The 24,443-nt window shown below is 35.9% G+C and overlaps 1 protein-coding gene across 1 annotated transcript in view; it reads left to right on the plus strand.

Annotated features, from left to right (window-relative positions):
- The window catches only part of LOC102902894 (selection and upkeep of intraepithelial T-cells protein 2-like), a 76,086-nt gene that overhangs the window by 42,420 nt on the left and 9,223 nt on the right, over nt 1-24,443 (plus strand). The window contains exons 10-11 of the mRNA XM_076563615.1: nt 20,478-20,585; nt 22,625-22,747. Coding sequence (XP_076419730.1) covers nt 20,478-20,585; nt 22,625-22,747 — 231 coding nt within the window. The remainder of the gene's footprint in view (nt 1-20,477; nt 20,586-22,624; nt 22,748-24,443) is intronic.

Below are 24,443 nucleotides of genomic sequence, written 5' to 3' on the forward strand. Positions count from 1 at the left end.
ACAAATTTCATGATTGTCATCCTCATTATTGCTTACAAAATCAGTAAGCAAATTGTGGAGAGAAGATCTTTCCAGTGTGAATCACTTATAAATTGAGCACAGAGCTCCAGAGAAGCAATATTCATAACTCATCAAATGGTGTGTCATACCAAGGAAGATCCTTTAGTTATATAGTTACCCTTGAGATACCTATGTTCCTACAAGTAATACCAGGAATCTCATTGGTCCACCAAACTGGACTTGATCAGAATACTTTCTTTGTTCTGTTGTACATATCATATCTGAGATTGTTTTGGATTCACATTACCCGTGACAAATCATAAAGAAATGTACCTCAGAAACTTAAAATTTGAACTGTGATATGCTCCAGAATTTCCTGTGCTGATTGTTTACCTACATATCCTGCAAGTCACCATAGAACTGAGATAATTATACACTTCAACTTATTGGAACACTACTCGCAAGAGCAAAGTATGAAAGCACTTTCATTGTCTGTGAACAGAAGAGAATATAAAAACATGTGAGGTTGTGATATTCATGCATTTTGGAGTTTTATTTTGTTATCCAAAACAGAATTGTCATTTGTATGTCATGGACGGAATATGCCAGGAAACTGATATTATAACTGATATATTCAGAAATAGAGATATCACAGATTTCTGAATTTCTGTGGATTGTAGAGTTAAATAGATACAAGAAACATTTTAAATATGAGTGATAGTAGAACATTAGTACTTTCGCTGTGCTCCATAGTGCGATGTAATCTCTGAGATAGAAGAGGCTACTCATTGAAACTAATTGGTTCACTAATCACTTATGTGGAATCTTCATTCCGTCATGAGTGCTCTATTGAAGTGAATAAACTTTTGATTTTGTCTACCCAGAAAAAATTAGGGAGAAGTCATTTCCAAGCAAGTTCAGCATACACATTGAGTGTAAAGCATGTGCTGTTGATCAATCTGAAGGTAAGACATCTGTGTAGGTCAATCTCAATATCAATATCATTTCTCATGTGATATGGGGTGATGACTTTCTTTCCTGTCATGACATTTGAATTCTCACTATGATGTATTAAAGCTCATGAAACAAAGACTGAGATCTCTGAGAGTAGAGAATCCACTGGGAAGGATGTCTCTAGTGTGATCATCTTCCTTTATATAGTATGGCATCAGGTGGAATGCTTCATTGATGAATGGGATCTGTTTCATGTGAGTGTGTTGATACACCCTAAAATGTCTGGTGCACTGAATATCATAATCTCTGAAAGGAACTCATATTTTGGAAGATCATAAAAAAGCTCTGTCAGCAGTTATATACTGATGTCGTGGCTGTTAAGCCATGATATTAAGGATCATCTGTCTCCCAGAAAGACGTTTCCCACAGGAGTGAGGGATGATTGTATGAAATACATAAAGATATTGCTGTACTCCACACTAATCAGATTTGTCTTGAAATAGAACAAAATGGCGGATGAGAAGATGTCAACTTGCCATTTTCCACAGCTGGAAGTCGGTGGGGACAAAATACATCTTTGCTATGGAGCTCTCCTGTGGAAGAAAATCATTTAGATTCCACTGAAAACAAACAATAGGGAGGAAGTAAATTATAGAACACTGATAGAATGTCAAGTATGAATATAATCATATGTAATAGTTATACCCATCGACTTTAATTATTTAATATCAGAAAAGGAAAAGCAATGAAGTTATAATGCTTAGGGAATATAAGCATCTAATCTGCTTAAAATTGAGAAAATTTAAAACAATAAATGAGTTTCTCAGAACCTAGATTATGATGCTGTGGGACATAGGATCAAATGGGATCAATATGTGTATCCAAGAATAAGAGAAACAGTAATGTATCTATCCATCCTGCATAATCTGAGGCAATAAAAGTACATCAGTCTGGATGAACTGACTTAAGGAGACAAAAGTGTCTAATAATCTTCACAGACCTCAGAGGCTAATCTACTGTTGGTGGTTGTGCCAAACCTAGATGATAAGAACCTGATAAAGACACTGTACACTTTAGCTACAGAACATAAAAATCAGGATAGGATAGAGATGGAAGCCCCCTCCCTGACTGCTGGCTGTCATAGCTCCAGTTGATGCTATGATGACTACTATTGTTTTCTTGAGCAGTTGTGGAGTGCCAACAAACTGTATTCTATACCTAAGTGTTTCTAACAATAAAGTACATCTTCTATTAGAATATAGAAGAAAATTACTCTTTTGCAGTATCTGTGGAAAATTGTAACTAGCCAAGAACCTGGGAATAGGTGACTTTTGTTAGGACATAAAGATTTAAATTTCAGCCTTAATAAAAAAAAATTAATTAGAATAAACACAATTCTCTCTAAATTCAAAAATTGTCCTGACTAAATGAAAAGGATATAGAGCTGGAGAAAGGGATGGAGTATTGTGTTACTCTTTCTTTTCACTAGAAACATTTCTTCCTAAAGTGTAAAGGAAGACTCACAACACTTAGGAAGCTAAGGAAACCTAAAGGGATCAGGAAGCTCACACAACTTACAAATCTCATGATTCTCATCCTCATTATTGCTTACAAAATCAGTAAGCAAATTGTGGATAGAAGATCTTACTATTGGAAGTCACTTATAAATTAAGCACAGAGCTCCAGGGAAGCAATTTTCATAACTCACCAAATGCTGTGTCATATTTAGGATGATCCATTAGTTATACAGTTACACTTGAGATACCTATGTTCCTTCAAGTAACCACCGGAAACATAATTGTACATCTCAACTTATTGGAGTACTACCCACAATTGCCAAGTGTTAAAGCAGTTTCACAGTCTGTGAACAAAGTTTAGGTAAAAATATATGATACTGTGATTTTCATATATGTTCACATTTTATTCTGTTATACAAAAACAGAATTATAATTAGTAGCATATGGTGTGAATGCACCAGAAAATTGATATTATAGCTGATATAGCCCAGAAATACAGATATCACAAATTTCCTCATTTGGGGATTATAGATTTGAATGGATTCAAGACCCATTTTAAATATGTGTGATAATGGAACTTTAGTAGCTTTGCTGTGCCCCATAGTGGGATGTGATCTCGGTGTAGAATAGGCTACTCATTGCAACACATTGGTTCACTAATGACTTCTTTAGAATCTTCATTCTGTCATGGGTGCTCTATTGAAGTAAATAAACTTTTTTTGTCTACCCAGAAAAAGTTGAAAATCCAGTTTTTGACATTTTGAATTCGATCTGTGAGACTGATCAAGGTAATAGTGATCAATCTGAAGGTAAGCCATCTGTGTAGTCAATCTCAATCTCAATGTCTTTTCCAATGTGATATGGGATGATGACTTTCTTTCCTGTAGTGACAGTTGAATTCTCACTGTGATGTATTATAAATCATGAAACAAAGACTAATATGTGAGAGTAGAGCATCCACTGGGAAGGATGTTCTTAGTGTGGACATTTTCATTTACATGATATGGCATCTGGTAGAATGCTTCATTGGTGAATGGGATCTGCTACATTTGAGTATGAGATACAGCCTAAATGACTGGTGGACTGAATATCATAATCTCTGAATGGAACTCATGTTACAGAATATCTTTAAAAAAGTTCTGTCAGCAGTTACATGCCTTTGCTATGGCTGAAAAGGCATGATAGGGAGGGTCATCTGTCTGCCCAGAAAGAAATTTCCCACATGAGTGAGGGATGATTATATAAAGACATAAATGTTTTGCTATCCTGCACACCAGTCTCAGTTTTGTCAGGGATTAAAAAACAAAGGGAAGGTGAGAAGAAGTCAACTTGCTATTTTCCAAAGCTGGAGGAAGAGGATCAAGTTAGAATTTTGCAATGGAGCTCTCCCTTGGATAAAAAATAATTTTGATTCTACTGAAAAAAAAATCAATGTTAATAGAGGAAAAACATGATGTGATAGTGATGGACTATCAAGAATGTATATAATCACAGGTAATACTGACATCCATAAAGTTTAATTTTTTAATATCAGTTAACAAAATGCCACAAAGTTATAATATTTAGGGAATACTCTGCATCTGAGCTACTTAAAATTGAGAGGACTTAAAACAACAAATGAGTTTCTCAGAAGCTAGATTGTGATGCTGTGGGACATAGGATCAGAAGGGACCAATATGGGAATAGGAGAAGTGGTAATGTATCTATCCATCCTGCATAAATAACCTGAGGCAATAAAGGCACATAAGTCTGAATGAACTGACTTAAAGGAGACAAAGTTGTATTATAATATTCACAGACCTCAGAGGCTCTTTCTACTGCTGCTGGTTATGCCAAAACTAGATGATAAGAACCTACTGCTAAAATACTGTACACTTTGGCTACAGAACATAAAAATCAGGATAGGATAGAGATGGAAACTCCCTTCGTGACTGCTGGCTTCCATAGTGCCAGTTGATGCAATGTGGAGAACTATTGTTTTCATAAACAGATGTAGACTACCCACCAAATTATTTTCTAAGCCCAAGTGTGTCTGCACAAAAGGACTTTCTGCTATTAGAATATAGAGGAAAATTATTCTAGTGCAGTATGTGTGGAAACTCATAAATAGCCAAGAACCAGGGAATCAGTGACTTTGGTTATAACATAGTGACTTCAATTTCAGCCATATTAAAAAAAAAATTAATTGGCCAAGTGTCCCTGCATAAGTCCCAGGTTTCAAACAGATAACTCATGCAATGAGCACAGGACAGGGTACCACTGCCTAGATGCCTCCCAAACAGGTTGGACTGAGTCTACCAGGTTGATCTCAGTCCTAGGGGGGGGAGGCTTTGCTCTGGAGGAGGTGGGAATGGGGGATAGGCTGGGGCAAAGGGGAAGGGGGCAGGAAGGGAGAGAACAAGGGAATCTGTGGCTATTATGTAGACCTGAATGGTATTGTGAAATAAAATAAAAGGGAAAAAAAACCTTTATTGGCAAATACACTATTTTCTCCAAAACTCAGAAAATGTCATGACTGAATCAAAATCATACAAGAGCTAGAGGAAGGGTAGAGTGTTGTGTAGTTCTGACTTTTAACTAGAAACATTTCTTCCTGGAGAGGGAAGGAAGACTCACAACACTTAGGAAGCTAAGCAAACCTAAAAAGATCATGAAGCGCACACAACTTACAAATTTCATGATTGTCATCCTCATTATTGCTTACAAAATCAGTAAGCAAATTGTGGAGAGAAGATCTTTCCAGTGTGAATCACTTATAAATTGAGCACAGAGCTCCAGAGAAGCAATATTCATAACTCATCAAATGGTGTGTCATACCAAGGAAGATCCTTTAGTTATATAGTTACCCTTGAGATACCTATGTTCCTACAAGTAATACCAGGAATCTCATTGGTCCACCAAACTGGACTTGATCAGAATACTTTCTTTGTTCTGTTGTACATATCATATCTGAGATTGTTTTGGATTCACATTACCCGTGACAAATCATAAAGAAATGTACCTCAGAAACTTAAAATTTGAACTGTGATATGCTCCAGAATTTCCTGTGCTGATTGTTTACCTACATATCCTGCAAGTCACCATAGAACTGAGATAATTATACACTTCAACTTATTGGAACACTACTCGTAAGAGCAAAGTATGAAAGCACTTTCATTGTCTGTGAACAGAAGAGAATATAAAAACATGTGAGGTTGTGATATTCATGCATTTTGGAGTTTTATTTTGTTATCCAAAACAGAATTGTCATTTGTATGTCATGGACGGAATATGCCAGGAAACTGATATTATAACTGATATATTCAGAAATAGAGATATCACAGATTTCTGAATTTCTGTGGATTGTAGAGTTAAATAGATACAAGAAACATTTTAAATATGAGTGATAGTAGAACATTAGTACTTTCGCTGTGCTCCATAGTGCGATGTAATCTCTGTGAGATAGAAGAGGCTACTCATTGAAACTAATTGGTTCACTAATCACTTATGTGGAATCTTCATTCCGTCATGAGTGCTCTATTGAAGTGAATAAACTTTTGATTTTGTCTACCCAGAAAAAGTTAGGGAGAAGTCATTTCCAGGCAAGTTCAGAATGCACATTGAATCTAAAGTATGTGCTGTGGATCAATCTAAAGGTAAGGCATCTGTGTAGGTCAATATCAATATCTTTTCCCATGTGATATGAGATGATGACTTTCTTTCCTGTAGTGACAGTTGAATTCTCACTGTGATGTATTATAACTCATGAAGCAAAGACTGAGATATCTGAGAGTGTAGCATCCATTGGGAACAATGTTCTTAGTGTGATCATCTTCCTTTATATAGGATGACATCAGGTGGAATGCTTCTTTGATGAATAGGATCTGTTTCATGTGGGTGTGGAGACACATCATAAAATGCCTGGTGGACATAATACCATAATCTCTGAAAGGAACTCATTTTTTGGAAGTTCATAAGAAAGTTCTGTCATGAGTTACATACCTTTGCTGTGGCTGTTAAACCATGAAATTAAGGATCATCTGTCTACCCAGAAAGAAGTTTCTCACACAGGAGTGAGGGATGATTGTATGAAAGACATAAATAAAAATAGTGCTGTCCTCCACATTAATCTCAGATTTGTCAGGAAAGAGAAAGAAAGAAGTGGAGGATGAGAAGATTTCAACTTGCCATTTTCCACATCTGGAAGTTGGTGGGGACAAAAGAAATCTTTGTTATGGAGCTCTCCCTTGGAAGAAAATCATTTAGATTCCACTGGGAAAAAAATCAAACAATAGGGAGGAAGTAAATTATGGAATACTGATATAATGTCAAGTATTGTGTAATCATATGTAATAGTGATATCCATCAAGTTTTATTTTTTTTAATATCAGGAAAAGAAAAGCAATGAAATTATAATATTTAGGGGATATTCTGCATCTACTTAAAATTGAGAAGATTTAAAACAATAAATGTGTTTCTAAGAACCTAGATTGCCATGCTGTGGGACATAGGATCAAATGGGAACAATATGGGTATCCCAGAATAAGAGAAACAGTAATGTATCTATCCATCCTGCATAATCTATGGCAATAAAAGGACGTCAGTCTGGATGAACTGACTTAAGGAGACTAAAGTGTCTTATAATCTTCACAGACCTCAGAGGCGAATCTACAGCTGCTAGTTGTGCCAAAACTAAGTGATAAGAACCTACTGATAAAGACAATGTAGACTTTGGCTACAGAAAATAAAAATCAAGATAGGATAGAGATGGAAGCTCCCTCACTAACTGCTTGCTTTCATAGTGCCTGTTGATGCTATGTTGACTACTATTGTTCTCATGTGCAGTGGTGGGGTGCCTAACAAATTGCACTCTAAACACAAGTGTTTCTACCCAGAAGGTACGTCTCCTATTAGAATGTGGAGGAAAATTACTCTTTTGTAATATCTGTGGAAACTAGTAGCTAGCCAAAAACCTGAGGATCAGTGATTATTGTTATATCATAGTGATTTAATTTTAGCCATGACAAATAACTGATTAGCATAAACACAATTCTCTCCAAATTCAAAAAAAATTCTGACTAAATCAAAAGCATGTAAGATCTGGAGGAAGGGTTGTAGTGTTGTGTTACTCTTTCCTTTACTAGAAACATTTTTTTTCCTGAAGAGCTAAGGAAGACTCACAACACTTAGGAAGTTAAGGAAACCTAAAGAGATCAGGAAGCTCACACAACTTACAAATCTCATGATTCTCATCCTCATTATTGCTTACAAAATCAGTATGCAAACTGTAGAGAGAAGATCTTTCCAGTGTAAGTCACTTATAATTTGGGCACACAATTCAAGAAAAGAAATATTCATAACTCACCAAATGGTTTATCATAATAAGGAGGATCCTTTAGTTATACAGTTACCCTTGAGATACCTATGTTCCTTCAAGTAACCACAGGAAACTCATTGGTTCACCAAACTGGACTTGGTTGGAAACTTACTTTGTTCTGTTGTAGATGTCATATCTGAGATTATTTTGGATTCACCTCTCCCATGACAAATCATACATAAAGGTACCTCAGAAACTGAAAATTTGAACTTTGATGTGCTCCATAATTTCCAGCGCTGAGTGTTTACTCCCATACTCCAAGTCACCATAGCACTGAGATAATTGTAAATCTCAATTTATTGGAGAATTACTCAAAATTCCCAAATATTAAAGCAGTTTCAAAGTCTGTGAACAGAGGAGTAGATACAAATATATGAGACTGTGATATTCATGCATGTTGGAGTTTTATTCTGTTATACAAAACAGATATCATTTGTAGAATATGGAGTGAAAGCACCATGAAAGTTGACATTATAACTGATATACCCAGAAATACAGATATCACAAATTTTCTCATTTGGGGACCATATAATTAAATAGATACAAGAAACATTTTAAATATGTGTGATAATGGAACATTAATACTTTTGCTGTACTCCATAGTGGAATGTAAACTCTGTGAGATAGAAGAGGCTCCTTATTGAAAATGATTGGTTCACTAATTATTTATGTGGAATCATCATTCTGTCATAAGTGCTCTATTGAAGTGAATAAACTTTTGTTTCTGTATACCCAGAAAAAGTTAAGGAGAAGTTGTTTCCAGACAACCTCAGAATGCACATTGAGTCTAATATATGTGCTGTTGATCAGTCTGAAGGTAAGACATCTGTGTAGGTCAATCTCAATATCAATATATTTTCCCATGTGATATGGGATGATGACTTTCTTTCCTGTAGTGACATGAATTCTCACTATGATGTTTTATAACTCATGAAACAAAGTCTGAAATATCTGTGAGTAGAGCATCCATTGGGAAGGATGTTCTTAGTGTGGACATCTTCTTTATATAGTATGGCATCAGGTGGAATGGTTCATTGATGAATGGGATCTGCTTCATGTGAGTGTGGTGATACATCCTAAAAAGCCTGGTGGACTGAATATCGTAATCTCTGAAAGGAATTCATTTTTTGGAAGATTGAAAAAAAGTTCTGTCAGCAGTTATATACCTTTGCTGTGGCTATTAAGCCATGAAATTAAGGATCATCTGTATACCCAGAAAGAATTTTCCCACAGGAGTGAGGGATGATTGTATGAAAGACATAAATAAAAATATTGCTGTCCTCCACACTAATCTCAGATTTGTAAGGAAAGAGAGAGAAAGAAATGGAGGATGAGAAGAAGTCAACTTGCCATTTTGCACATCTGGAAGTTGGTGAAGGGAAAATAGATCTTTGCTACAGAGCTCTTACCTTGGAAGAAAATCACTTAGATTCTACTTAAAAAAAAAACAATAGGGAGGAAATAAATTATGTAACACTGATAGAATGTCAAGTATGTATATAATCACATGCAATAGTGATATCCATCAAGTTTGATTTTTTAATATCAGGAAAGGAAAAGTAGTGAAATTATCATGTTTAGGGAATATTTTGCATCTAATCTACTTAAAATTGAGAAGATTTAAAACAATAAATGTGTTTCTAAGAACCTAGATTGTGATGCTGTGGGACATAGGATCAAATGGGAACAATATGGGTATCCCAGAATAAGAGAAACAGTAATGTATCTATCCACCCTGCCTAATCTAAGGCAATCAAAGGACATCAGTCTGAATGAACTGACTTAAGGAGACCAACGTGTCTTATACTCTTCACAGACCTCAGAGGCTAATCTACTGCTGCTGGTTGTGCCAAAACTAAGTGATAAGAACCTACTGATAAAGATACTGTAGACTTTTGCTACAGAAGATAAAAATCAACATAGGATAGAGATGGAAGCTCCCTCCCTGACTGCTGGCTCTCATAGTGCCAGGTGATACTATGTGGACTAAAATTGTTTTCATAGAAGTTGTGGAGTGTCCACCAAATTGCATTATACACTTAATTGTTTCTACCCGTAAGGTACATCTTCTATTAGAATGTAGAGGAAAATTAGTCTGTTGTAGTATCTGTGGAAACTTGTAACTAGCCAAGAACCTGGGAATCATTTATTTTGTTATGTCATAGTGACTAAATTTTCAGCCATACTAAAAAATTAATTGGCTTCAACACAATTCTCTCCATATTCAAAAAAAATGTCTTGACTGAAGCAAAAGCATATAAGATGGAGGAAGTGGTGGAGTCTTGTTTAGCTCTTTCCTTTAAGTAGAAACATATATTCCTGGAAAGTGAAGGAAGATTCACACCACTTAGGAAGCTAAGGATACCTAAAGGGATAAGGAAGCTCACACAACTTACAAATCTCATGATTCTCATCCTCATTATTGCTTACAAAATCATTAATCAAATTGTGGAGAGAAGATCTTTCCAGTATAATTCACTTATAATTTGAGCAAAGAGCTACAGAGATGCAATATTCATAACTCACCAAATATTGTGTCATACTAAGGGGGATTGTTTACTTATACAGTTACCCTTGAGATACCTATGTTCCTTCAAGTAAACACAGGAAACTCATTGGTCCACCAAACAGGACTTGGTTGGAATACTTACTTTACTCTGTTGTAGATGTCATATCTGAGATTGTTTTGGATTCACATCTCCCATGACAAATCATACAGAAAGGTACCTCAGAAGCTGAAAATTTGAATTTTGATATGCCTCAGAAATTCCAGCACTGAATCTATACTCTCATAGACTTCAAGTCACCATAGCAATGAGATAATTGTACATCTCAATTTATGGGAGGACTACTCAAAATTTCCAAATTATTAAAGCAGTTTCAAAGTCTGTGAACAGAGGAGTAGATACAAATATATGAGACTGTATTATTCATGCATGTTAGAGTTTTATTCTGTTATACAAAACAGAACTGTCATTTGTAGGACATGGAGTGAATGCGCCAGATAATTGATATTAAAACTGATATACCCAGAAATACAGCTATCACAAAGTTCCTCATTTTGGGACTGTAAAGTTAAATAGATACAAGAAAAATTTTAAATATATGTGATAGTAGAACATTAGTACCTTTGCTGTGCCCCATTGTGAGATGTGATCTCTGTGAGGTAGAAGAGGCTACTCACTGAATCTCATTGGTTCACTAATCACTTATGTGGAATCTTCATTCTGTCATGAGTGCTCTATTGAAGTAAATAAACTTTTGTTTTTGTCTACCCAGAAAAAGTTAGGGAGGAGTCATTTCAAAGCATACTCAGTGTGCACACTGAGAGAGATCAACATGATGGTGATCAATCTGAAGGGAAGGCATCTGCTTACGTCAATCTCAATCTCAATATCTTTTTCCATGTGATATGGGATGATAACTTTCTTTCCTGTAGTGACAGTTGAATTCTCACTGTGATATATTATAACTCATGAAACAAAGACTGAAATATGTGAGAGTACAGCATCCACTGGGAAGGATGTTCTTAATGTGGACATTTTCATTTACATGATATGGCATCAGGTGGAATGCTTCATTGATAAATGAGGTCTGCTACATGTGAGTGTGGAGCTACAGCCAAAATGACTGGTGGACTGAATATCATAATCTCTGAATAGAACTCATATTAAGGAAGATTTTATAAACAAAAAAACTCTGTCAGCAGTTATATGCCTTTGCTGTGGCTGATAAGACATGATACGGAGGCTCATCTGTCTGCCCAGAAAGAAATTTCCCACATGAGTGAGGGATGATTATATAAAGACATAAATATATTGCTATCCTCCACACTAGTCTCAGTTTTGTCAGGAAAAGGGAAACAAAGAGAAGGTGAGAAGAAGTCAATTGGCCATTTTCAACAGTTGGAGGAAGTGGGGCCAATTTAGATATTTGCAAGTGAGCTCTCCCTTAGACAAAAATTGTTTTGATTTTACTGAGAAAAAAAATGTTATTAGGGGAAAAACATGATGTGATAGTGATGGACTTATCAAGAATGTATATAATCATAGGTAATACTGACATCCATAAAGTTTAATTTTTTAATATCAGGAAACAAAATGCTACAAAGTTATAATATTTAGGGAATACTCTGCATCTGAGCTACTTAATATTGAGAAGATAAAAAACAATAAATGAGTTTCTTGGAACCTAGATTGTGATACTATGGGACACAGGATCAGAAGGAACCAATATGGGTATCCAAGAATAGGAGAAACAGTAATGTATCTATCCATCCTCCATAGCCTGAGGCATTTATTGTCATTTTATATGACATCAGTCTGGATGAACTGACTTAAAGAAGACAAAGCTGACTTATAATCTTAACAGACCACAGAGGCTAATTCTACTGCTGCTGGTTGTGCCAAAACTAAGTGATAAGAACCTACTGATAAACATACTGTACATTTTGGCTACAAAACACAAAATCAGGATAGGATAGAGATGGAAGCTCCCTCCCTGATTGTTGGCTTTCATAGTAACAGATGATGATATGTGGCTTACTATTGTTTTCATAAACAGATATGGATTGCCCACCAAATTGCATTAAAGCCCAAGTATTTCTATGCATAAGGTCCTTCTGCTATTAGAATATAGAGGAAAATTAGTCTCATGCAGGATCTGTGGAAACTGGTAGCAAGACAAGATCCAGGGAATCAGTCACTTTTGTTATAACATAATGACTTGAATTTCAGCCATATTAAAATATTTAATTGGCAAAAACACTATTCTTTCCAAAATTCAGAAAATGTCGTGACTGGATCAAAAGCATACAAGATCTGGAGGAAGGGGAGAGTGTTTTGTAGTTCTGAACTTTAACTAGAAACATTTCTACCTGGAGTGGGAAGGAAAACACCCAAAACTTAGGAACCAAAAGGGATTAAGAAGTCCACAAAGCTTTCAAATCTCATGATTATCATCTTCATTATTGCTTACAAAATCAGTAAGCAAATTGTAGAAAGAAGATCTTACCAGTGGATGTTCCTTATTAGTTGAGCAAAGAATTCCAGGGAAGCAATATTGCACAGCATAATGCACCAAATGGTGTGTTGTGCTAAGGAAGATCCTTTAGTTATACAATTATTCTTGAGATACCTAAGTTTCTACAAGTAATCCCAGGAATCTCATTAGTCCACCAAACTGGACTTGCTTGGAATACTTTTTGTTCTGTTGTAGATGTCATATCTGAGATTGTTTTGGATTCACATCTCCTATGACAAATCATACAGAAAGGTACCTCAGAAACCTAACATTTGAACTGTGATATGCTCCAGAATTTCCAGCACTGAGTGTTCACTCCCATATACTCCTCGTCACCATAGAACTGAGATAATTATACATCTCAACATATTGGAGCACTACTCACAAGAGTATAAAAGCCCTTTCATTGTCTGTGAACAGAAGAGAATATAAAAACACGTGAGGCTGTGATATTTATGCATTTTGGGGTTTTATTTTGTTATCCAAAACAGAATTTCATTTATATGACATGGCCTGAATATACCAGGAAATTGATATTATAACTGATTTACCAAGAAATACAGATATCACAAATTTCTTCATTTCGGTGGACTGTAGAGTTAAATAGACACAAGAAACACATTGAATATGTGTGAGAGTGGAACATTTCCACTTTTGCTATACTCCATAGTGGGAAGTGATCTCTGTGAGGTAGAAGAGGCTACTCATTGAAACTCATTGGTTCACTAATCACTTATGTGGAATCTTCATTTTGTCATGAGTGCTCTTTTGAAGTGAATAAACTTTTGTTTTTCTCTGCTCAGAAAAAGTTAGGGAGAAGACATGTCCAGGCAAGATCAGAATGCAGATTGAGAGTGATATATGTTCTGTTGATCAATCTAAAGGTAAGGCATCTGTGTAGGTCAATCTCAATATCAATATTTTTTCCTATGTTATATGGGATGATGACTTTCTTTCCTGTAGTGACAGTTGAATTCTCATTGTGATGTATTATAACTCATGAAACAAAGACTGAGATATCTGAGAGTGTAGCATCCATTGGAAAGGATGTTCTTAATGTGGACATTTTCCTTTATATAGTATGGAATCAGGTGGAATGCTTCATTGATGAATGGAATCTGCTTCAAGTGCATATGGAGATACAGCCTAAATGCCTGGTGGACTGAATATCGTAATCTCTGAAAGTACCTCATATTATGAAGATCATAAGTAAATCTGTCAGCAGTTACACACCTTTGCTGTGGCTGTTAAGGCATGAAATTAAGGCTCATATCTCTGCCCAGAAAGAAGTTTCTCCCACAGGAGTGAGGGATGATTGTATGAAAGATATAAATAAAGATAATGCTCTCCTCCACACTGATCTCAGATTTGTCAGGAAAAGAGAAAGAAATGGCAGATGAGAAGATGTCAACTTGCCATTTTCCACATCTGGAAGAGCGTGGGGACAAAGTAGATCTTTACTATGGAGCTCTCCCTTGGAGGAAAAACATTAAATACCACTGCAAAAAAAATCAAATGACAGGGAGGAAGAAATTTATGGAATACTGATAGAATATCAAGTATGTATATAAACATATGCAATAGTGATATCCATCGAGTTAGATTTTTTTAATATCAGAAAAGCAAAATCAATGAAATTATAATGTTCAGAGAATACTCTCCATCTGAGATTCTTAAAATTGAGAAGATTTAACACAATAAATGAGTTTCTCAGAACCTAGATTGTGATGCTGTGGGGCATAGGATCACATAGGACCAAGATGGGTATCCCTGAACAGGAGAAACAGTAAAGTAACTATCCACCCTGCATAAGCTAAAGCAATAAAATGACATCAGTCTGGATGAACTGAATTAAAGGAGAAAAAAGTGTCTTAAAGTCCTCACAGACCACAGAGGCCAATTCTACTGCTGCTGGTTGTGCCAAACCTAGATGATAAGAACCTACTGCTAAAGACACTGTACCCTTGGCTTCAGAACGCAAAAATAAGGATAGGAGAGAGAAGGAATCTCCCAAGCTTACTGCTGGCTTTCATAGTGCCAGGTGATGCTATGTGGACTACTATTGTTTTCATGAGTAGTTGTGGAGTGCCCAACAAATTGCATTCTGAACTCAAGTGTTTCTACCCATAGAGAACCTCTGCTGTTAGAATGTAGAGGAAAATTATTCTTTTGTAGTACCTGTGGCAACTCATAACTAGCCAAAGACCTGGGAATCAGTGACTTTTGTTATGACACACTGACTTAAATTTCAGCCATAATAAATAATAATAATTGGCATCAACACAATTCCCTCCAAAATTCACAAAATGCCATGACTGAATCAAAAGCATATAAGATCTGGAGGAACGGGTAGAGTTTTGTGTAGTTCTTTCCTTTAACTAGAAACATTACTTCCTGGAAAATGCAGGAAGACACACGACACTTAGGAACCTAAGGAAACTTAAAGGGATCAGGAAGCTCACACAACTTACAAATCTCATGATTCTCATCCTCATCATTGCTTACAAAACAGTAAGCAGGTTGTGGAGAGATCTTTCCAGTATAAATCACTTACAAATTATGCACAGAGCTCCAGGGAAGCAATATTCATAACTCACCCAATGGTGTATCATACTAAGAAGGATCCTTTAGTTATACAGCTACCCTTGAGTTACCTATGTTCTTTTAAGTAACCTCAGGAAACTTATTGGTCCACCAAACTGGACTTGGTTGGAATACTTTCTTTGTCTGATGTAGATGTCATATCTGAAATTGTTTTGGATTCACATCTCCCATGACAAATCATACAGAAAGGTACCTCAGAAATTGAAAATTTGAACTTTGTTATGCCCCAGAATTTTTAGCGCTGAGTGTATACGCTCATAGACTCCAAGTCATCATAGCTCTGAGATAATTGTACTTCTCAACTTATTAGAGTACTACTTACAATTGCCAAGTGTGAAAGCATTTTCAAAGTCTGTGAACAAAGTTTTAGGTAAAAATATATGATACTGTGATGTTCATGTGTGTTCACATTTTATTGTGTTATACAAAACAGAATTATAATTAGTAGCATATGGTGTGAATGCACCAGAAAATTGATATTATAACTGATATAGCCCAGAAATACAGATATCACAAATTTCCTCATTTGGGGATTATAGATTTGAATGGATTCAAGACACATTTTAAATATGTGTGATAACGGAACTTTAGTAGCTTTGCTGTGCCCCATAGTGGGATGTGATCTTGGTGTAGAATAGGCTACTCATTGAAACACATTGGTTCACTAATGACTTCTTTAGAATCTTCATTCTGTCATGGGTGCTCTATTGAAGTAAATAAACTTTTTTTTTGTCTACCCAGAAAAAGTTGAGAATCCAGTTTTTGACATTTTGAATTCGATCTGTGAGACTGATCAAGGTAATAGTGATCAATCTGAAGGTAAGCCATCTGTGTAGTCAATCTCAATCTCAATATCTTTTCCTATGTGATATGGGATGATGACTTTCTTTCCTGTAGTGACAGTTGAATTCTTACTGTGCTGTGTTATACATCATGAAACACAGACTGAGATATCTGGGAGTCGAGCATTTATTGAGAAGGATGTTCTAAGTATGGATATTTTCCTTTTTGTGGTATGGCATCAGGTGGAATGCTTCATTCATGAATTGGATCTGCTACATGTGAGTGTGGAGATATAGCCTAAATGACTGATGGACTGAATATCGTAATCTGTAAAAGGAACTCTTATTATGGAAGAACTTAAAAAAAGCTCTGTCAGCAGTTACATGCCTTTGCTTTGGCTTATAAGGCATGAAATGTAGGTTCATCTGCCTGCCCAGAAAGAAATTTCCCACATGAGTTAGGGATGGTTATATAGAAGACAAAAATATATTGCTATCCTCCACACTAGTCTCAGTTTTGTGAGGAAAATAGAAACAAGGAAGAATGAGAACCCATCAACATGCCATTTTCCACAGCTGGATTTGAGGGGGACAAAATAAATCTTTGCTATGTATCTCTTCCTTGAAAACAAAATAACTTAGATTCTACTGTAAAAAAAATCTAATGATATAGAGTAAGAACATGATGTGATAGTAATAAATTATCAAGTATGTATATAATCATATGTGATTCTGATATCTATCAAGTTTGATTTTTTAATATTATGAAAGCAAAAGCAATGAAATTATAATATTTAGGGAATACTCTGCATCTGAGATGCTTAAAATTGAGAAGATTTAAAAACAATAATGAGTTTGTTAGAACCTAGATCATGATGCCATGGGACAAGAATCAGATGGGACCAATATGGTCATCCCTGAATAGGAGAAACTATAAGGTAAACATCCATTCTGTATAATCTGCAGCAATACAAAGATATCAGTCTGGATGAACAGACTTAAAAGAGACACAAGTGTCTTATTGTCCTCACAGACCACAAAAGCTATTTCTACTGCTGTTGGTTTTGCCAAAGCTAGATGATAAGAACCTACTGCTAAAGATGCTGTACACTTTGGCTACAGAACATAAAAATCAGGATTTGATAGAGATGGAATTTCCCTAGCTGATTGCTGGCTTTCATAGTGCCAGTTGATGCTATGTTGACTACTGTTGTTTTCATGAGCGGTTATGGAGTACCCACCAAACTGCATTCTAAACTCAAGTGTTTCTACCCATAGAGTACCTCTGCTATTACTTATAGAGGAAAATTAATCTTTTGCAGTATCTGTGGAAACTTGTAACTAACCAAGAACCTGGGAATCAGTGACTTTTGTTATGACACAGTAACTTAAATTTCAGCCATAATAAAAAAAAATAATTGGCATCAACACAATTCTCTCCAAAATTCACAAAATGTCATGACTGAATAAAAAGCATATAAGATCTGGAGGAAGGGGTAGAGTGTTGTGTAGCTCTTTACTTTAACTAGAAACATTATTCCTGGAAAATGCAGGAAGACTCACAACACTTAGGAAGCTATGGAAACTTAAAGGGATCAGGAAGCTCACACAACTTACAAATATCATGATTCTCATCCTCATTATTGCTTACAAAATCAGTAAGCACATTGTAGAGAGAAGATTTTTCCAGTGTAAGTCACTTATTAGTTGAGCATAGAGTTCCAGTGACCCAATATTCATAACTCATCAAATGATGCATAATACTAAGGAGGATCCTGTAGCTAGAGTTTTCCTGCCTGGCCCACAGTCAGGACAAATCTCTTTCACCCACCAGTCCCACAGCCGCTCAAACCCAACCAAGTAAAGACAGAGACTTATATTGCTTACAAACTGTATGGCCATGGCAGGCTTCTTGCTAACTGTTCTTATAGCTTAAATTAATCCATTTCTATAATTCTATACCTTGCCATGTGGCTCGTGGCTTACCAGCATCTTCACATGCTGCTTGTCATGGCAGCAGCTAGCAGTGTCTCTCCCTTCCTTCCTGTTCTCTCAATTCTCCTCTCTGTTAGGCAGCCTATACTTCCTGCCTGGCCACTGGCCAATCAGTGTTTTATTTCTTGACCAATCAGAGCAATTTGACATACAGACCATCCCACAGCAGGATCCTTTAGTTATTCAGTTACCCTTGAGATACCTATGTTCTTTCAAGTAACCACAGGAAACTCATTGGTCCACCAAACTAGACTTGTTTGGAATACTTTCTTGTTCTTTTGTACATGTCATAGCTGAGATTGTTTTGGATTCACATCTCCTATGACAATTCATACAGAAAGGTACCTCAGAAACCTAAAATTTGAACTTTGATATGCTCCAGAATTTCCAGTGCTGAGTGTATACTCTCATATATTCCAAGTCAACATAGAACTGAGATAATTATACATCTCAAATTATTGGAGGACTGCTCACAATAGCCAAGTATGAAAGTAGTTTCATTGTCTGTGATTGGAGGAATATATAAAAATATATGGGTTTTAGTCTGTTCCACAAAACAGAATTGTCATTTGTAGGACATGAATTGATTGCACCAGGAAATTCATATTATATCTGCTATAGCCCAGAAATACAGATATCACAGATTTCCTCATTTGGGGGTTTGCAGAGTTAAATAGATAGAAGAAACATTTCAAGTAAGTGTAATATGACTGTAAATGCAAGATTGTGTGGGCAAAGAGAAGTAATCCTAAAATGAAAGGGAGACAAAAGATTTTGTGAGTAAGTAATAGGCCAATGATTATGTTATATCTGGAAAAATATTAAAGAATTTCATTACTATGTGTGATAAATATATCTATATATATATATATGATAATAAAAAATAAAATTCTCAAATGTATAAATTTTTTGCCATAGTTCTAAATCTCAGGAGCAAAATCAGTTCCTTTAGATCTCCTACAAGAGATGCAATATGTCCATCCCCTATGGATTTGGGTTAGACTGTTTCTGTATTTCTCTGAAGTATCTCTTTTAGGTTTCTAGCTGCTCTTCTTTATACTGCTATCTAAAGAAACAGCTGTCTTTTCTATCCTCTCTTGTGTGGGGCATAGGGAGTGCTTACTCATTTGAAAGCACAAATTTACAACTTTCTTTATAGTAGATAATACCCTGTAGAGATAAGCTTTTTCAAAAGATTTCTTCTTATTGATATTATCCAAGATTATTTACATCTTTATTTTCAAATGAGAGGTGGAAAGAAAGACACACAGGAAATGACAGAAATCTTTTGAAACCTTAACGTCCTCCCCCAGTAACACACCACCTCCAACAAGATACACCGTGTAATTCTTCCCAAAAATTTCCAAAGGATGACTATATATATATATATATATATATATATATATATATATATATATATATGACTATGGTTGCCATTCCCATTCAAAACATCACAGTGACTATAACACATTAACAGAAGAATGGAAACTGCCTATGCCAGTAAGTTCTTACACTATGGAAATTAGGGTATTTTAGGCAGTTTAGAAGTCTTCAGATTTATTCTTCTATCAGCTTCTTTCAAACTTAGAAAAAATGATAATAATAAATACCTACGTCTATTTCTTGCTTTTAATAATGCCTACTCATGGCAAGTGAGATGGAGTAAAGGTCAGCTACTTTCCTAAGGTACTGTTTAATATTATCTCAAATCTGCCCACAACTTAAAAACAGCTATCCCTTTTACTCCCATCTTCTTATATTCTAATCTTAATTCTTTCTTCTTTTATGAATACAAAGAGGAAGCATTTAAAAAATAGCCCTTACCCTTATACCTTGGTATTTCCCCTCTCTATTGATTTCCAAATTACCCTGAAAATAGTCCATTTAGAAAGGGAAGGGAGAAATTATGTAATTATATTATAATCTCAAAAATTAAAAGAAATTTTAAAACACAAATTTAAAATAATAAATACTCACACACAATAACTCTTGCTTACTTTATGGTAAGGTGGCAGAGGGGAGGTAGGGGAGGGAATGGGATGAGGGTAGAAACTGAGATTGAAATGTAATAAATGAAAACAATGAATAATAAAAAAATTTAAAAGAAATAATTTTAAAATGCAACTTTAAAGTATCACACACTACACACATGCAGAATAGCTCTGGCTTTCTTGATGAATTTTTTCCAATGTTGCATGTTTCCGTATAAATATCAAGTGATTATAACATAATTTAATTTTTTTTTAGATATCTGCTCTGGGAGATTTTCTCATTGGTTAAAGGATTCAATGGTATCCATGATTTCAGTGTTTGCAATTATAGGAGTCATGCTCATTTTGCATCTAAAACAAAGAGGTATGTAAGCAATAAGCTGGTGTCATCCTATAAAAGTCTTCTTCCAACTGCCCAGGAAAACATTTAGCAAAAGAGGAGTAATTGTTGCTTGAACAATAGGGTCAATAAATAGGCCATGAGAACACATGCTATAATGTCTAGATTTCAATATCAAGTAACTTTTGCCATAATAAAAATAATATCTTTCTGCTTTATGAGAGTCTCTGTTATAAACATAAAAATTCAAGTTATAGACTAAAGAACAGATTTATAAACACATTGACAAATAAATCAAACCTAGAATATTTCATTTCTTCTTTCACAAGACAGCTGGGACAAAGCATCACTTTATATTTCATGATGTTTTGACTTCTGTTTAGAACAGGCTTAAAGAATAAAAGTATGGATTGTGCATCTGTTCACTATTGGTCACAATACTTTTGTAAACACAGGCATACAGATACCTCTTCTAGAGAATATTTTCCATTCTTCTGTTCATACGTCCAAAAATGGAGTTTCTGGATCACATGGTAATTCTATTTTTTCTTGAGAAGATAACATACCCACCATTTCACATTCCCACCAATAGTGCACAAGAATGCTCATTAATTCATGCACTTGCCAGTACTTGTCATTTTATTGTCTTCTTACTCCACCACCCGACCAGATTGGAAAGTTTGTGGGGAGCTTTACTCCAGAGGAAATCCATCTATTCAGTTTACTAATGGTTCCAATGCTGACTAAAGCAGTACCTGATGCCCAGAGGGTATTGTTGAGATTCTGAACATGATAATACAAAATATGAGACCTCGACACATTGTTCATTTATAACTGAAAAAGATTCCAAATGGCATTAGTGGGCCATTCATTCTGCCCTCCTTCCTCCTTCTCTCATTTTTCCAAGGCAGCCCTAAAACTAGAATTTCTCTTTTCCAGATTGGATCTGGAACCTAGATACTTTCTTCCCAAACTTGGAAACCCTGATCTAGCTTCCACACCTTTGTTTTTAAGAGCTGGCCTGGCAGAAATGCTCTTTCCTGCCTTTGGCAGTAGGAACTAACAACTTCATCTGGGAAAATATCCATCTTACATCAGGGAGGAGAAAAGAGACCTCCTAAAGAGTTCTAAAGAACTCATGGACTGTTGAGTCTGTCCGTCGGTCTAATCATATTTCCATAGAACTGCCTATGCTTCACCAAACAGAAGCATAAAAATGGATATTCATCCTGAGTCAGGGGACTTCATTCTAAAGTATGCTCTTTCATATAGAACTTTTATGGAATACATCTGTTATTTTCTACTGTGAATCTGTCTCTTTCAATTTCATTTCAGAGCTAGCCACAAACCTGAAGAGGGATAATGAAACTATTCCCCACTTGAAGTTATTCAGAAGGATGTGTTGAATGAATCTCTGTGTCCTACACTGGAGGGTGCATCTGTGGGTGGATGGGGAGAAACCAAACTTCCCTCTTCACAATGATCTAGAATGTTAATGAGTAGGAGGTGGATCTTGAACAGATACCCCTGGTGAGAGAGGAAATAGTACAGATTGGTATCAGGGAAGATGTGAAGCAGCTGGAATGTTAAAACAGAAAGGAAGATGAGGATAGAGAGATCATGCTTCCCAGAGAATATGATGGCTGACAATTTAAGACCTCTTCCATTTCACTGATCCTGATCATCTAAGAATGTTCTATTTCACTATACTCTGTATGGTCCAGAACTCTTGAGGAGCCTCAGCACTAAAAACAAACAACAACAACAATTAACAAAAAAAAAAAACAGAAAAAAACATGATCTATCCATGTGCTCTTCAGACAGACTCATAAAAGCAAGAGCCATGCTCCTTGAGGAGAATGGGTACATGTCTCCTTATAACCTCTTCTAGCTTTAAAAACCATGCTTATCTCCAAAATCAAGTAGGCCAAATTTCTTCTGGATTGTTCTTGTACATGTAGGGGGCATGGAGCAACAGGAACCTGAAAAGAAAAGCTACTTTTCATGTGTAATATAGTCTTGCTCTTTACTGCACCTGTCCTGACTCTTTCTTCTTTTCCTAGTCCCTGTTTCAGATTCACATTTTGAATTGGACACTTTGTGGTTGGAAGATATTAGTGTGATCCTCTGTGTGCTGATAGTGTTCAACATCAAGCTGATTTCATTAACTTACTTCAGATTGGAAGGTGAATATGATGGTAATGGTGGCAACTCAGATGACCTGATGTGGTCATCATTCATGTGGCTGTAGCTCAGATGTCTAGAAGGTGTCCTTTCTGCTCCTTTTGTCTTAGTAACTATAAGAAAAACCAAATAAAGAACTGTGTGTTGTATAAAGGCTGGTGGAGTACAGCCTGCTTTTTAGGACTCCTGAGGCTTTTACTGGTATCAGTGTTGGTACCTCACATATTAATGTCTGTTGCTGGGTCTTACTACACAATTATGAAAACCCACTGTTGTGAAGGCAGTTACTTCATCAAAACATTCTCGAAAGCCTCTGTACACTACAATCTTTGCAAGAACCATATGCTTTAAAAAAAAGATCTCTGATAGTTTAATCTGAAATTTTAAAGAGTACAAACATTTATTTAAATTTTAATAGTTTTTTTTCTTTTAAAACCATCTAAAAGTCCCCTAAGAGCCAGATAAGCAACATTTATAAACTTGTGTTCATGAAGGCTACATCTTTGAAACATTCTCTAACTCATGTCTAAAGCTGAAAGGCCTGTCTTTGTTGTACAAACATATTTTCCTTATGGTCATGGATGAGAGTGTAGAACTGATAACCCTAGAAGAAAAACTTCCATAATAGATTCTTGTGATTTATCAATAACATACAGTCCTAAATTGTTCCAGTAGAAATGTACACATATGAGGCTGGAGAAATGGCTAAGCAGTTAAGAGAACTTGCTTTTTTTTAAGTATTTGTTTTGTGAATTTAATATATGAGTAATATATTTATATCATTTCCTACAGAAGTAACATAGGTACTTGTGCTCACAGATAAGCACTAGGGAAACCAGAAGTGTTAAATACACAGGGTTGTCTCCTCAAAGGAAGATATGCATTCCCCGTTTTCTGCCTAAAAGTTTGAGAGCTGAGGTGACTAATAGCCTGGTGACCTCTGTGATATCTCTATGGCCAGGCCAGACAAGCTCCACAGATTCTTATCTTGAGCCTGTTTATCTCAGTTGTGCTAGAGTGCTGCCTTCCCCAAGACCCTTACCATGAGCTTTGTTTGCCTTGAACCTGCTTCCTTAGGTAATGTATAGAAGCTATCTTTATGAAAGACATCTCTTGTACTTTTCGAGAGTTGATATAATCATATCCTTAACTTTGTTGTGAATATGGGATTAAGTTAATTATCACCAAGAAACTTTTTTCCAAATTGTGCTGTGGTAAAATATGTAAAAAAATAAAATACCTGTTGTCATATTCTCAAAATTTGAAGCAACACCAACTACTGAGTCATGTTGAACCAAACTGTCTTCTTATCTCACACAGATCAACACTCGACTGGCCATGGTGTTAGAGATTCTTCCCCGAAAACTGACACAAAAAGTGAGGAAATAGATCCTCAGAGGAGTTAAGCATTTTTCCCCTAAGCCAGGGGTGGTGGCCCATGCCTTTAATCTCAGCACTTGGGAGGCAAAAGCAGGCAGATCTCTGTGAGTTCAAGGCCAGCCTGGGCTACAGAGTGAGTTCCAGGAAAGTTGCAATGCTACACAGAGAAACCCTGTCTCAAAGAGAAAAAAAAAAGAAAAGAAAAGAAAACCCTTAAAACAAATATGCAAACTGAGGGAGTGAAGGCTGGGAAGAGGTAAGAAATTTTTTCCTGAAATAGTAGCAGGGAGATAGAAGTTTAGTCTTCTTACTCAAGAG

The sequence above is a fragment of the Peromyscus maniculatus genome, chromosome 2 (assembly GCF_049852395.1).
Source record: "Peromyscus maniculatus bairdii isolate BWxNUB_F1_BW_parent chromosome 2, HU_Pman_BW_mat_3.1, whole genome shotgun sequence".
Taxonomy (NCBI): domain Eukaryota; kingdom Metazoa; phylum Chordata; class Mammalia; order Rodentia; family Cricetidae; genus Peromyscus; species Peromyscus maniculatus.